The sequence below is a fragment of the Giraffa tippelskirchi genome, chromosome 8, assembly GCF_054371585.1.
Source record: "Giraffa tippelskirchi isolate mGirTip1 chromosome 8, T2T-mGirTip1v1.2.pri, whole genome shotgun sequence".
Lineage (NCBI taxonomy): Eukaryota > Metazoa > Chordata > Mammalia > Artiodactyla > Giraffidae > Giraffa > Giraffa tippelskirchi.
Window position 1 is genome coordinate 145,332,763 of NC_137282.1, and position 14,380 is coordinate 145,347,142.

General features: G+C 42.2%; 2 protein-coding genes across 7 annotated transcripts; both read right to left on the bottom strand.

The window, feature by feature from the left end:
• Positions 1 to 4,218: 4,218 nt before the first annotated feature.
• On the bottom strand, positions 4,219 to 11,995 carry LOC145518195 (histone H2B type 1-M). Of its 6 annotated transcripts, none has more exons than XM_081522041.1 (3): positions 11,739 to 11,916; positions 10,612 to 11,001; positions 4,219 to 4,365 (listed from the first exon to the last, which is right to left on the bottom strand). In XM_081522041.1, the coding sequence occupies exon 2, from the start codon at positions 10,999 to 11,001 to the stop codon at positions 10,621 to 10,623; it is 381 nt and encodes a 126-aa protein (XP_081378167.1). In that variant the 5' UTR covers positions 11,739 to 11,916; the 3' UTR covers positions 4,219 to 4,365; positions 10,612 to 10,620. The 6 variants fall into 6 exon arrangements, with proteins under 6 accessions (XP_081378167.1, XP_081378166.1, XP_081378165.1 ...); XM_081522040.1 differs by having other exon boundaries at positions 11,693 to 11,851; XM_081522043.1 differs by lacking the exon at positions 4,219 to 4,365 and adding an exon at positions 7,414 to 10,309 and having other exon boundaries at positions 11,693 to 11,995.
• A 43-nt stretch (positions 11,996 to 12,038) lies between these two features.
• H1-4 (H1.4 linker histone, cluster member) lies at positions 12,039 to 12,843 on the bottom strand. Its single transcript, XM_081522038.1, has one exon. It carries the CDS (start codon positions 12,771 to 12,773, stop codon positions 12,114 to 12,116), a length of 660 nt encoding a protein of 219 aa, XP_081378164.1. The 5' UTR covers positions 12,774 to 12,843; the 3' UTR covers positions 12,039 to 12,113.
• Between the last annotated feature and the right edge of the window lie 1,537 nt (positions 12,844 to 14,380).

Genomic DNA, 14,380 nt, shown 5'->3' on the forward strand with positions numbered 1-14,380 from the left:
TGAGAGTTGGACTATAAAGACAGCTGAGAGCCAAAGAATTGATGCTTTAGAACTGCGGTGTTGGAGAAGACTCTTGAGAGTCCCTTGGACTGCAAGAAGATCAAACCAGCCCATCCTAAAGGAGATCAGTCCTGAGTATTCATTGGAAGGACTGATGCTGAAGCTGAAGCTGAAACTCAAATACTTTGGCCACCTGATGCGAAGAACTGACTCACTTGCAAAGACCCTGATGCTGGGAATGATTGAAGGTGGGAGGAGAAGGGGATGACAGAGGATGAGATGGTTGGATGGCATCACCAACTCGATGGACATAAGTTTAAGTAACCTCTGGAGGCTGGTGATGGACAGGGAAGCCTGGCATGCTGCAGTCCATGGGGTCACAAAGAGTCAGACACCACTGAGTGACTAAACTGACCTGATACACTAGACTATGTTTATGTTTTTTGATGACTCAATATGGTAAAATGTTCTTAAGCTCCAAAATAACCTACAAATTCAATGTTATGTCACAAAACTTCACTATGGTAAAGCATTGTAAAATTCACATTAATTAGCAAAAATAGGATGATTCTCCAAAACTAAAACAAACAGAAGGGAAAAGGAAGAAAAAGAGTGGATCTTGATTTAGGACAGGCAACCTAAGACTAGCTAGGGTTATCCTAGGCCTTGAGCTGTCAGAAACTACATTATGCATTGGTTTAAGTCTTTGTAGGCCAAGTCAAGAAGAAAGCTCAGAGTAGCCCGGTTCAGTGCTAAGTCGATTCAGTCATGTGTCTCTTCAACCCTATGGATTGTAGCCTGCCAGGCTTCTCTCTCCATGGGATTTTCCAGGCAAGAATACTGGAATGCGTTGCCATTTCCTTCTCCAGGTAGCCTGGTTAGTTCGTTCTAAAGTGACAATATCTCATGCAATGGTTTAGAGCCTGGTGATACAGAGGCTACGACTCCCCGCTTCCACTGCAGGTGGTGCCAGTTTGATCCCTGGTGGGGATGGGTTGCCATTTCCTTCTCCAGGTAGACTGGTTAGTTTGTTCTAAAGAGAAAATGTCTCTAATGCAATGGTTTAGAGCAAGGACTCTGGCTCTAAACTTCTTAGGTCAGAATGCCATTTGCCATTTATTAATTAGATGATATTGGATACATTAAGCTCTGAGTGACTCAAACAGTTCCATTCAGTTCAGTCGCTCAGTTTTGTCCGACTCTTTCCAACCCCACGGACTATAGCGTGCCAGGCCTCCCTGTCCATCACTAACCTCCAGAGCTTACTTAAACTCATGTCCATCGAGTTGATGATGTCACTCAACCATCTCATCCTCTGTCATCCCCTTCTCCTCCTGCCTTCAATCATTCCCAGCATCAGGATCTTTGCCAGTGAGTCAGTTCTTCTCATCAGGTGGCCAAAGTATTCGAGTTTCAGCTTCAGCATCAGTCCTTCCAATGAATATTCAGGACTGATCTCCTTTAGGATGGACTGGTTGGATCTCCCTGCGGTACAAGGGACTCTCAAGAGTCTTCTCCAACACCACAGTTCAAAAGCATCAATTCTTTGGTGCTCAGCTTTCTTTATAGTCCAACTCTCACATCCATACAGGACTACTGGAAAAACCAAAGCTTTGACTAGACGGACCTTTGTTGGCAAAGTAATGTCTCTGTGTCTTAATATGCTGTCTAGGTTGGTCATAACTTTTCTTCTAAGGAGCAAGCGTCTTTTAATTTCATGGCTGCAGTCACCATCTGCAGTGATTTTGGAGCCCCCAGAATAAAGTCTGTCACTGTTTCCACTATTTCCCCATCTATTTGCCATGAAGTGATGGGACTAGATGCCATGATCTTGGTTTTCTGAATGTTGAGCTTTAAGCCAACTTTTTAACTCTCCTCTCTCACTTTCATCAAGAGGCTCTTTACTTCTTCTTAGCCTTCTGCCATAATTGTGGTGTCATCTGCATTTCTGAGGTTATTGATATTTCTGCCGGCAATCAATACATACGGCTAAAATAACAATAATAATAGTTCACAGGTGTGTTAGGAGGATTAAAGGAGTTAATATCTTGAAAGCACTAGGAAATGTGTACACCAAAAAAAAAAAAAAGATAGCAATTTTTTTTTAAGTAAATAGAAGTAATTGGAGATGGTTGTGTGCTACCCGCACCCAAATTTGCACTGTTTTGCGGGCCCCACTCTCTTTTACCTTCCTGGGCCCTCTCCTCCATAAAACTAACAAAAACAGTAACATTATTAAAATTACATTAAGTATTAGAACCTTTAGTAGAGCGATTTCATTGTTCTAGTTATATGGTATATTAGAACGTTTTCATCAATCTAAACGTTCATTTTTAATTCTGATTTTAGAAGAAATTAAAATATATTCGTGAGCCTCTAAAAATACTGTGGGCTGTATGCTCCGTGTCTACTCTAGCCTAATGGATGTAGGTTTTTCATGCATCTGAAGATGAAACTTAAAACACATAGTTACTCATGTAGGAAATAATAATAATCCACACATACATACACATACAACCACTTAATCCTCAAAGTGCCCTAGACATATGAGAACAAATAAACAGGGGTGGCGCAAGGAAAGTGTCTTGGGGACTGCTGCTGCTGCTAAGTCGCTTCAGTCGTGTCCGACTCTGTGAGACCCCATAGACACCGGCCCACCAGGCTCTGCCGTCCCTGGGATTCTCTAGGCAAGAACAGTGGAGTGGGTTGCCATTTCCTTCTCCAATGCATGAAAGTGAAAAGTGAAAGTGAAGTCGCTCAGTCGTGTCCGACTCTTAGCGACCCCATGGACTGCAGCTTACCAGGCTCCTCCGTCCATGGGATTTTCCAGGCAAGAGTACTGGAGTGGGGTGCCATTGCCGGGACTAGTTATGAGGAAAAGTGCCTCCTCAGAACAGGTTTCGAGAGGAGGAAAAAATTAACAGAGGGGTGATTGACGTCTTGTTTCTCGGTCTTCAAACAACTCGGTTCTCAGTTTCAATAAGTGAATGCCCCCTTAGACTGTTGGGGTCTCTCATTTCCACTGGCAGATGGAAGAGAGGCTAGGGGTTGGCTGCGCCTGCGCAGCAGTAGGGGGTGGTCACGAGAAACCTCGCAGGGCGAGCGTGGTGGGCGGGAGCCTACAGCTTACTGGCGACTTCGTAGGGGAGCTGAAGGTGATTCGTAGGGGAGCTGAAGGTGATGTACGCGTAACGTGGAGCTCCAGGAAAAACAGCGGAACATGAGGTGGGTTGAGAAGACCCAGTGAGGCAGGCGATGTGGAGGGGCGTGGCTATGGGGGGGCAGACAGAGGCGGGGCATGGAAGGCCCACGCTATTCTTTCCACTCTTGTGAGGCCACACCAGAAGGAGGTGCTAATTTTCAGGACTTGACACTTAGTTGAAACGCAAGGTGATTTTCCAGTTTTGTGTGACTGGTAGTATCATCCGGGCGGCGCAGAGGTAAAGAATTCGCCTGCATGGCAGGTAGACCCGGGTTTGATCCCTGGGTTGGGATCCCAGGAGAAACGGGATGGCTGCCTTGGGGTTGCAAAGAGTGCAACACAACTGAGGGAGTTTCACTTTTTTTTTCTCCAAGTGTGATCCCCGGACCAGCAGCATTAGCATCACTTTGATAATTTAGAAATGCAAATTATTGGCCCCCACTCCAGATCTAGTGAATCTAGTGAAACTGAGGTGGGGCCTAGCAATCTGTTTTTAAAGTCCTTCAAGTAGCGCACACTTAACTCTTGAGAGTGCTTCAAAGTAAAGTCTTCCCGTTAATTCAGGTGTTGAAGGTGACTTACCATTTGTCAGCTTAGATAAACTAAGTTGTTTACTTTCGAGATTGTTACCAAAGCCAAAACAGTTCTTAGGCCTTACCCACTCAAAACGTAATGGCAGAAAATAAACTGAAAAACAAATAAATTGTTTGTATAGAAAAGGGTTATCTAAGGAGAAGGATTTGAATTAATAAAAGCTGAATTCCAGTTATCCACAGGTTTTATTAAATGTGGAATCTCATTTACAGATGTTTTGCCATTCTCTCATTTAGACTTCCCCCACCTAAGTGAGTAGATGGTAAATAATAAATTTCCAGTAATTAGGCCTGTGACAGAAATAAATTCTATCTTCATGATTTAAGTAAAAATAAAATGAGAAAGCTAAAACATCTTCTTCAGGCTCTTCCACCCAGGTAATGATCTCCTTTTCCTTTGTAGATAAATCAATGTGCAATAAATCAGGATGGGTAGAATTTTATTGGGATATACACACTAATCAATTATTTTGGGCAGATTAGATGTCATACTTCATAACTTCTATGACCAGATTTTCATTTTCAGTTAACTGTTTGCATTCATTTCTTCTCTGTACTCTTGTCTCACCCCTGATTGAAGAAACAAAAATGGTTTATATGTTAGGTGCCATTTTACCATCAGTATTAATATTTGCTATACAAAGAAGAGGGTTCTGTTTACATATGCTTCTATAATATGCTATGAGGAATCTGCTCCAACGTAACCTACATTTTATTAGCATTAATAGATAATAGTCATTATTAGCATTAATAGATAATGACTCAAACCATAGGGCTTCCCAGGTGGCTCTGCAGTAAAGAATCTGCCTGTCAATTCAGGAGAAGCAGGAGATAAGGGTTCTATCCCTGGGTTGGGAAGATCCTCTGGAGGAGGAAATGGCAACCCACTCCATTATTCTTGCTGGAAGTGTTTGGAGAGCAGTTGGTATAAGTCAAGGAGAAGACTGCTAAAGTTGCTCATCTGAATAAAGTACAAAAAATAGTCTTCCATGAGACATAATTTCTGGATTCGTAGTTGATCTAAACATGCAAAAGTATGTGACAGAACAGACATAAGAAGCAAATAGTTGTAGAACTCAAGTTATAGTCAGTGATAGATGAAATGAAGTGAAGTGAAAGTCGCTCAGTTGTCTCCAACTCTTTGAGACCCCAGTCCATGGAATTCTCTAGGCCAGAATACTGGAGTTCGTAACCTTTCCCTTCTCCAGGGGATCTTCCCAACCCAGAGATTGAACCCAGGTCTCCTGAATTGTGGGTGGATTCTTTACCAACTGAGCCACAAGGGAAGCCCAAGTATACTGGAGTGGGTAGCCTATCCCTTCTCCAGGGGATCTTCCTGACCCAGGAATCAAACTGGGGTCTCCTGCATTGCAAGTGGTCTTTACCAACTGAGTTATCAATTCAAAATTATAAAAATGTAGTTTTTCTTGTGACTATGTGCAGAATTAGCCTTATTTGAAGAGATATGGCCTTTTCCCTTTGCTGAAATGTGATCTGTAGGCTCTTGGAATGTATTGGTGGATAAAAGATAAGAATATCTTTGTGTACCACGAGGCCTTGAGCTACACTGGGTAGTCTAATAGAATCATTTTTGTTGGGTTCTTTGGGTCATGCCATATCTATACTAGATCCAGAGGAATTGAGTACTAAAGATCCAGTCTGGACACCAAGGCTTGATTGAGTTTCCCTAGTTAGCAATACATATTGTGTTTCACACATCATTGCAGGAAGGTATGGTGAACAGTTCTGACTCTGCTGGAAAAGTACTACTGGAAGCTCTGAATTTGGAATGCCCTTAGAGTCTGATCCATGTGTCTCTTCCCTTTGCTGATTTTGCTTTGTGTCCTTTTGCTATAATGAACCCTAATCTTGAGTATAATAACTTTCAGTGAGTTCTGTGAGTCCTTCTAATAAATTATATCATCTGAGGGTAGTTTTGGTGAGAACTCTGAACCCTGCAGTTGGTGTCAGATACAAGTGCGGTCCTATGGACCATCCCTTATCTTTGCCACTCTATTACAGTGGTATTAATATTACTATATTGCTTATCACTAAAAAATTGGGATAGTTTTTTTTTTGCCTTAATTTAATGAGTTTGGTAGTTCTCATGTGAATCTAGAAGTCTATTCGCCTACAAATTTCCAAAGAGTGATAACACTTGTTCAGGCTTTGGTGAAAGATAAATGGATATGAAAGCAGTTAACTGTAAGCATTCTTGATAGTCTTACAAAACTGAGAACACCTTGAAGTCAAAGACAACCTTTTTTCTCTTTGTATCTCCAGTACCCATGTCAGTGACTAGCCTAGAGACATTCAATGACTATCTCTTAAATAAATTGATTTATAAATAAATAACTTGCCATAGTACAATTTACTAGGGTATTCTGACATACATCAAAATCTCCTTATAAACCTTCATAACTTAATTCTTCTTTGGTTTCTTCTTTTACCAAGCTTCTGCTAAAACCCTTAATTTGTTACCTTACATTTTTTAAACATTGTATTTTCTTTCACTCAGTCATCAATCTTCACTCCTATATTTTAAATAAATTTTTACCTTCTTAAAATTCTTATCAATTTTAAATTTCATTAATTTTTTTTCTATACTGTTATTTTCTTCTCTTTTCAAATGCCAAAGTATTTCCTGAGATTGTAATTTTTTATTATATTTATTTTCTTTAATTTGTTTTGTTTCAAAAAGATCAAACCTATCATGCATTCCAGAACAATCATGCATCAGAGATTTGCTTTACTGATTGTAGTTTAGGACTTCTCAGATGAATTAATTCAATTCATTCAATATTTTTTAAAAGTATCTACTACTATCTGAGATAATGTTTTATATAACATAAAAGGCTACTATTTTGTCCTTTACAATCTCAGAAAAGGGAACTATCAGGACATCATATGGGAGTTTTATTGACTTTGTCTCTGTAGAAAGTGGTCTATTATAGTCTATGTTGCTGGAATTCCTAAAAATCTACCAAGTAGAAAGGTATTAAGTTTGGGTGATTTTATAGCTTATTTCTATCTAATCTTTAAAGCACAAATACTTTTTACATTCAAGATTTAAAGCATAAAAAGAATCATGTGGTGGTTTTAAAATACATACACAAATTATTTTAATATCCTTAGCTCAAAAGATGGATCCTAATTCCCCTTCTGAATAAATGCCAGATTTAAGTGACTTGCTTCTAAAGAATAGAAAGTAGCAGAAGTGTCAGTGTGTCAAAATTAGGTCACAGAGGCATTCCTGCCATTCTCTCTGTCTCTGATTTCTTTTTCTATGGGATAACAGCTACTGTGCTTTGAAGCAGTCTCTTCCATCCTCTGGAGGAACTGAGTTCTTGCCAACAGATACTTGTCTGGGGAATCCTCCAGCTACAGTCAAGCTTTCAGTTGACTGCAGCTTTTGCTTACTTCTTGACTTCAAACTCCCCAGAGACCCTGAGTCATAACTACCCAACTAAGGCATTTAAGTGAAGGACAGGAAAGCCTGGTGTGCTGCAGTCCATGGGGTGGAAAAAAGTCAGACACAACTGAGTGACTGAACAACAACAAAGTCATTTCTGGATTCCTGATCTCAGAAATTGAATGAGATAATAAATGTTCATTGACTTAAGCTGCTCAGTTTGGAGATAATTTATTATATAGCAGTAAGTAATAAAAGAGAACCCCCACAATGAAGTTTATGAAGCTACCATAACTTTAAGGACAAAATCTGATGAAGGCAAACCCAAAAGAGAAAAATCATAGAATGATTTTATGTATGAATAGTAGAGGATTTTAAATATCCATGTAAAATATTAAAATTTATCCAGGCACTATTTAAGATAAAGATACAATGTGACCAAATAAGGGACTTCCCTGGTGGTCCAGTGGTTAAGAGTTCACTTGCCAAAGCGGGTGAGGTGGGTTGCATCCCTGGTCCAGGAAGATCCCACATGACGAGATGCAGCTAAGCCCATGTGCCGCAACTACTGAAGCCCGTGAGCCTAGACCCTATACTCTGCAACAACAGAAGCCACTGCCATAAGCCAACCTGCTGCAATGAAGAATAGCCTCTGCTTGCTGCAACTAGAGAAAGCCTTTGAGCAGCAAGAAAGACCCAGCACAGCCAAAAGAAAAAAAGAAAAGAAATGACTAAATGAGATTTGGCCTAGAACTAGAAATATGGATTAACATTAGAATATCTATGTGTTCTTTGTTGCAACAGGTTTAAGGAGAAAAAGCACATTATTTCATCAGATGCCAAAAATTCATAAATCACTCCTAATAACTCATAATAGAATTAAAAAGAAATTACATTAATACAATAAAGACTACGCACACACATATGGATACGTATTATTATAAAGCACAAACTACCAAAGCTAGTTCCATGAAAAGGAGGAAAAAAATGGTGACATCTGCTAGCATGTCTAATATGGGATAGTTTGTGATTTTAACTAACACAATAATTTGATGAAAGATAAAGAGAAATTGTTATTGGAAAGGATATCAAACTTTTTTCTGTGCTAATGACAGTATTATATGAAATCAAAGTCAAGATAATCCATTAGATATTGATTAACATTAACAGAAGTTAGTAATTAGCAAGATACAAAATGCATGTAAATAATCAGTCACTCCCCTCAACCCCATGCTAGAATTTCAAACAGTGCTTTTTGATCTGATGCCATATGTCCACCCAGAAAATCAGCATTAAATTTGTAAGAATGTATAGGGTTTAGTTCAGTGTCACACAGTAATCCTTTTTTATTATATCATTTCACTACATTTTATGAGTTAATCATCAATTCTAAAAAATTATGGGTCCTGATCATTTAAATCTCACACCTGCATCATTTTCTGTTTGTCCTGCCACTATGGTTAGATGCATGCCAGACAATTTTATTAACAGTTCCAGATCTCTTAAACTCATTTTTACATTCCTCTCTCTGCATTTTGGATAATTCCTTGAGATCTGGTTTGCTATTCATGAAAATTCTTCAGTTGGGTCCAATTTACTATTAAGCTCATCCAGTAAGCTTTTAATTCTGTGAAAACAAATAGAAGTTCTAGAAATATTTGTTTTCTTAAAAACTATGTGATCATTTTTTTGTATTCTCTTAATCCTTCACATATTTCAGGGTTTTTTTTGGAAATGTATTAGTCACTTGAAGTCTGTATCTGTTAATGTGTGCTTTGGTTTCCATTGTCTGTTGTTCTTGGTCATGGTGTCTTTGGTTAATTTTGGTTGTGAAGCTGCTCATTCATTTTCTTGGATACATATCTGTGGGATTTATTAAGGCCTAAAATGAAACTTACTCTTTCAGAGAGGATTTGTATTTGCTTTTACCAGGTGCCCAGGGGGCACCAAAACAGTTTGGGATATTTCTAAATTAAATTCTCAGCATGGCTGTTTTGAATCCCTATTTTATTCTATTCAGGCTGAAACAAAAGTGTGAAGCCTGGCTTGTATTCCAAATTCTCAGCAGTGGAGTTTACTTGCTCAGCACCAAGTTTCAGGACAGATTCTTTGCCATCCATTATCTACTGTGAATGAATGTGTGTATTTATTTCTAGTTCCTTTTGGTCTGGTGTCTCAGCTTCACTGGGAAAGTTCTTATCATGCTCCCCACCATGGCCAGGCTTCATATAACACCCTAAAAAACAAAGCTTAGGTGTGGGTAAAAATCAGCAGAGGTGCTTGGGGTTTCACATGGGCCAAGCCCCCTCGGACTGAGTGATCCTTACTTTTGCACTGGCTCTTCATTGCTTCATCCTCAGCCCACGCTCATCTACTTGGCAATTTTCTTGGTTACCTCTATTGATTCCTTTCCTCCCGGCCACTCCCTCCTAGCCGCCCCCGGCCCCAGCCTCTTCAGATTTATCTCCTTGACAAAATGTTATTTCCCAGAAGGGAAATCGCTTATTTCTATCCTATCTAGTACACATTCCACCAGGAAGGGCTTTTCTTTCATTTCTACTTCCTCTCCGCCCGTGATGCTTGGGGACACCCGGGAAAGCAGAAAGAGTGCTCAAAAGGGGGCCTGAGCCGAGTAGACAGATGCCTTTACCGATGGAAAAAATGATAACCGGACATCTGAGACCCAGAATACTTTAAAGCTGAATGCTGCCCCCAAAGGGCTACAAATGAAGTAGGACTTTCTGGGAAAGAAATTATAGTAGCTGTCAGGATTTGAAGGCTTCCTTTTTCTTTTCCTCGGTGCCTTTAGGATAGAGCGTAGGCTCCTCCTCACCATGGAAACTGCACCGATTACACAGGAAGGAAACCGTAAAAAAACCTTTGTAACATTTCTGTGAAAATTGTTTTCAGCATTCCTCCTCCCCCCCGAAATACATGTATATGTGGTTTAAAAATGAAAAAAAAAAAAAAAAACAAGCAAAAAGGAAAAGAAAAATGGAAAAGCTCTGCGCAGAATGAAGTTGATAAAGAGCATGCTCTTTCGTGTTCTGGGTAAGGGTTCATCGCCAAATTCCGGATCAACGTCAGGATCAACTTGGAAACCTACGTACGGAAAACAAAGCTGTACCTTAAACGGCATTTTCAGGGCAAATTGGTAAATGGTTTCGTGGTATCATGGTTCTATGTAACTACTTGCCTGTGGTGGGCATGCAATGCAGGGCACGTATGGTCTAGCTTGCCCATAGTAATTCTTACGCAGATGCAATAGAACCTTAATGCTAGTGAAGGTTTCAATTTGGTAGAAATCAGAATATAGCCTTTGTAATGAAAGGATTACAACTCATTTGCTGAAAACATGCGTGGCTCTTAAAAGAGCCTTTGGGATTAGGTATAAAGACGCTTACTTGGCAAGTTTACTTGGAGCTGGTGTACTTGGTGACAGCCTTGGTGCCCTCGGACACGGCGTGTTTGGCCAACTCCCCGGGCAACAGCAGGCGCACGGCCGTCTGGATCTCCCTGGATGTGATGGTCGAGCGCTTGTTGTAATGAGCCAGGCGCGACGCCTCGCCCGCGATGCGCTCGAAGATGTCGTTGACGAAGGAGTTCATGATGCCCATGGCCTTGGACGAGATGCCGGTGTCCGGGTGGACCTGCTTCAGTACCTTGTATACGTACACGGAGTAGCTCTCCTTGCGGCTGCGCTTGCGCTTCTTGCCATCTTTCTTCTGCGCCTTGGTCACCGCCTTCTTCGAGCCTTTCTTTGGGGCTGGAGCTGACTTCGTGGGTTCAGGCATCTTATCGATAAAAAAAATGTAACAGTTGCGCAACAGCTGGGAAAATAGTTGCCTCGACTGAGGTCACATTTATTTATAGACGCGGTATTCAAATGAAGTTCGTAAAATTTCGCTCAGGATTGGATTAATTTTATTGTGGCGTCATAAACACGAATGTAAATAAGTCTAACAGGTCTACCTTCTCATTGGCTGTTTTCTTACTTGCTTTGACCCAATCACGGGGCCTAGATTAGGCTACCCATAGCTAGTATAAATAGACTGTTCAGGAACCTGCATTGTGCATTTCACAGCTAGCAGATGCAAGTAATGGAGAACGTGCCAATTTAAGTTTGTAACTAAAGGCAAATTGTTTCCTTGTGTAACGCTGAGAATTGGCTCGGGCGCCGCACCTAGTGGGCGTCTTAATGTCCTCATGGGGCTGGTGGGCAAGCTCGATAAGAGCATTATCCCGCGCCCCAGGGCAGGTAACCAATGGACAGCTAACCCATCGTAGCCACCACTCCACCATGTGTGCTGGGCCATCCTGTTATAAAATTCACCATTGCTTATCTTCATCCTCTACCAGAAACCCTGAATTATTACAAGATACTGAGGCGTAATTATCACGCAAATGTCCAATATGTCCTCGTTTAAGAAAATGTGCAAGTAACCCATTCAATGACTTAACCATCTCTTGTAAAATGGTAAATACCTAAATTTCACGTTTGGGGTTTATAAAATCGTACAGAACGTAGAACCTGAGAAACCTGGAGAATTCCTTTCCCAAACTTGTGTTCGACTTTATCGTGCCATCTGAGACTGTGTTGGGAGTTTACGTCCAACCAGCCCACTGTTCTGTGAGCCCTGTGCAGGTTCTAAGAAGCTAGGCGCAAACCGGTTACCCGTCCAATCCCACGGCTCGCTACTACTACCCTCACGTTTTACAGAAACTCGGCTGGCGCGACCCCCCCCCCGCCATCCACCCCAGCGAGGCCCGCCCCCCTCTTGCTGCCTCTTCCGCCCGGCCACGCCCCCTTTAGTGTGCAACAACTCTTTTCCTGAGATCCTTGGGTGGCTCTGAAAAGAGCCTTTGGGTTGTGTCGAGCTTCGAAGCCGTAGGCCAAAGGAACTTCCTATTTCTTCTTGGCCGCCGCCTTCTTTGGCTTGGCTGCCTTAGGTTTGGCGGTTTTTGGTTTAGCCGCCTTGGGTTTTACCGCTTTGGCCTTCGCTGGACTCTTGGGCGCCTTCTTCGGCTTGGCTGCTTTCGCCTTTTTCGGACTCTTTGCTTTTTTGGCTCCTGCAGCCGCAGCAGGCTTCTTCGCCTTCTTTGGGGTCTTTTTGGCGCTCTTCTTGGGGGCTGCCGCTCCGGTGGCCTTCTTCGGCTTCTTAGCTGCTCCTGCGGGCTTCTTGGGCTTAGCCGCACCCGACTTCTTGGCTTTGGGCTTCGCTTCCCCGGTGGCCGCCTTCTTGTTGAGCTTGAAAGAGCCGGAAGCCCCGGTGCCCTTGGTCTGCACCAAAGTGCCCTTGCTCACCAGGCTCTTGAGACCCAGCTTGATGCGGCTGTTGTTCTTCTCCACATCGTAGCCGGCCGCCGCCAGTGCCTTCTTGAGCGCAGCCAGAGACACGCCGCTGCGCTCCTTGGAGGCGGCGACAGCCTTGGTGATGAGCTCGGACACCGGGGGTCCAGACGCCTTGCGCTTCGCGGCACCTGCGGCCTTGCGGGCCTTCTTTTTCACAGGCGTCTTCTCGGCGGGGGCCGGAGCAGCGGGCGCGGCGGGTGCAGTCTCGGACATATTGAAGGCGGGCGTGGATAGAGCAATTTGAGCCGGAAACAGAGGTACTGGCCGGGACTCAGGCCGCACCGCTGCGCCCGCCCGTTTATATAGGGCGGAGCTGCGCTGTGATTGGTGCGCTGTCCAGCCCGCCTCGCTGGCAGCCGCAGAGTGTCCTCTCGGATCCGGAGTTGTGTTTGTTACACCTCAAAAAATGCCAAAAATATCAAAATTCTCTGCATCGAATTGCTCGATTTTTCTCAGAAAGTGATCCCCGAAGCCTCAGGCTTCACGCAGGTCTCAAATTTTGAGGAAAGAACAAAACCTTATGCCAAAAACCTGCAATATTTCCCGCCGTGCTCGTCAAATTTCGACTCAGAGAAACAAAACTTTCTATTTTCTTCGTAAATTATACACCGATCTTTAACTGTGGAGTTTTCTGACCTCTCAAATATGATTCTCCAAGTGCTTAGGTTCTTATGTGTCCAAAAACCATGTCACTGGCATTAAGATTTTTATTATAAATCTGCGCTTAAGTGAGGGAAGTAACACAGGCTCCTCGGAGAGTCCTGCCTATTGAGCCGAGGGCATTTGAGTTCATCAAACTGGTTTAGTTTAATGCTAAACAATTTATTGCACATGTGACGTTAAATTTTGGACCCCTGGGACATCAACCTATGCAGCCATGGTTTTATTTGTGTCTGCCGCGTCTAGATTTTTAAATAATTCCTTAGGATAATTCTCTTCCTTTCTGCTCCCAAGGGTTGGGGGCGGGGCTGTTGCTTCTCTTCCTCCGGACAACTGCTCCAAGACTTTAGATACCTTGAATTCAGGATATTTGTGAAGGAAAGGGAATCCAAAACATAGTCAGGGTACACAGATGGAAAAGGATTAATTTTCAAATAACACACAAATGTTGTCCATAAAGTCACTGAAAGTGGCAGTGCACTTGGACGATATGTCTGCAGTCCTGCTGGATTCTTTTGGCATAGGCTTCAGAATCAGATAGTAATATATTCTTAGGATTGAAATTCAGGCATTGATCATAAGGGGAACTAAATGGAAAGTATAGATTTTAACATATCTATTCCCATTACTAGAGAAACTCAGACCCTGTTATCACTGTATAGCTGTTGAGTGACTAGTCCACACAGCAAATATGGCTTCAGCCATGATGATTAAGGCCCTTCTGCTTCCCAGCGCTCCATAAAAAAGAAAATAAGTTACATGTAGGATTGAATGGTCTTAGAGGAGGGCATGCAACCCATTCTAGTATCCTTGCCTGGAAAATGCCATGGACAAGAAGCCTGGCAGGCTACAGTCCATAGGGTTGCACAGAGTCGGACATGACTGAAGTGACTTATGCAAGCAGAATTGAATGACAAGTTCAGATTTCCAGCTCAGACACAGAGCTTTGAGGAATCATCCAAGTTAAGTCTTTGTCCTCTGAAGACACTCTTTGCAAGGTGTTCAAAAAAGTGGTTTTGTTTAGGTAGTACATGTTGGCAATCCCTAAAAGCAGTACATGTTGGCAACGAAAAATTCAACTAAAGGAATTATTCCTGGAAAATGGTCTGTATGGAATTGTCTTCAAAATCTGCGGGTCATGTACTTGAAAGACCTGAAAT

Excerpts from the sequence above, each read along its gene's own strand:
- LOC145518195 (XM_081522041.1), bottom strand. The coding sequence starts at position 11,001 with ATGCCTGAACCCACGAAGTCAGCTCCAGCCCCAAAGAAAGGCTCGAAG.
- H1-4 (XM_081522038.1), bottom strand. The coding sequence starts at position 12,773 with ATGTCCGAGACTGCACCCGCCGCGCCCGCTGCTCCGGCCCCCGCCGAG.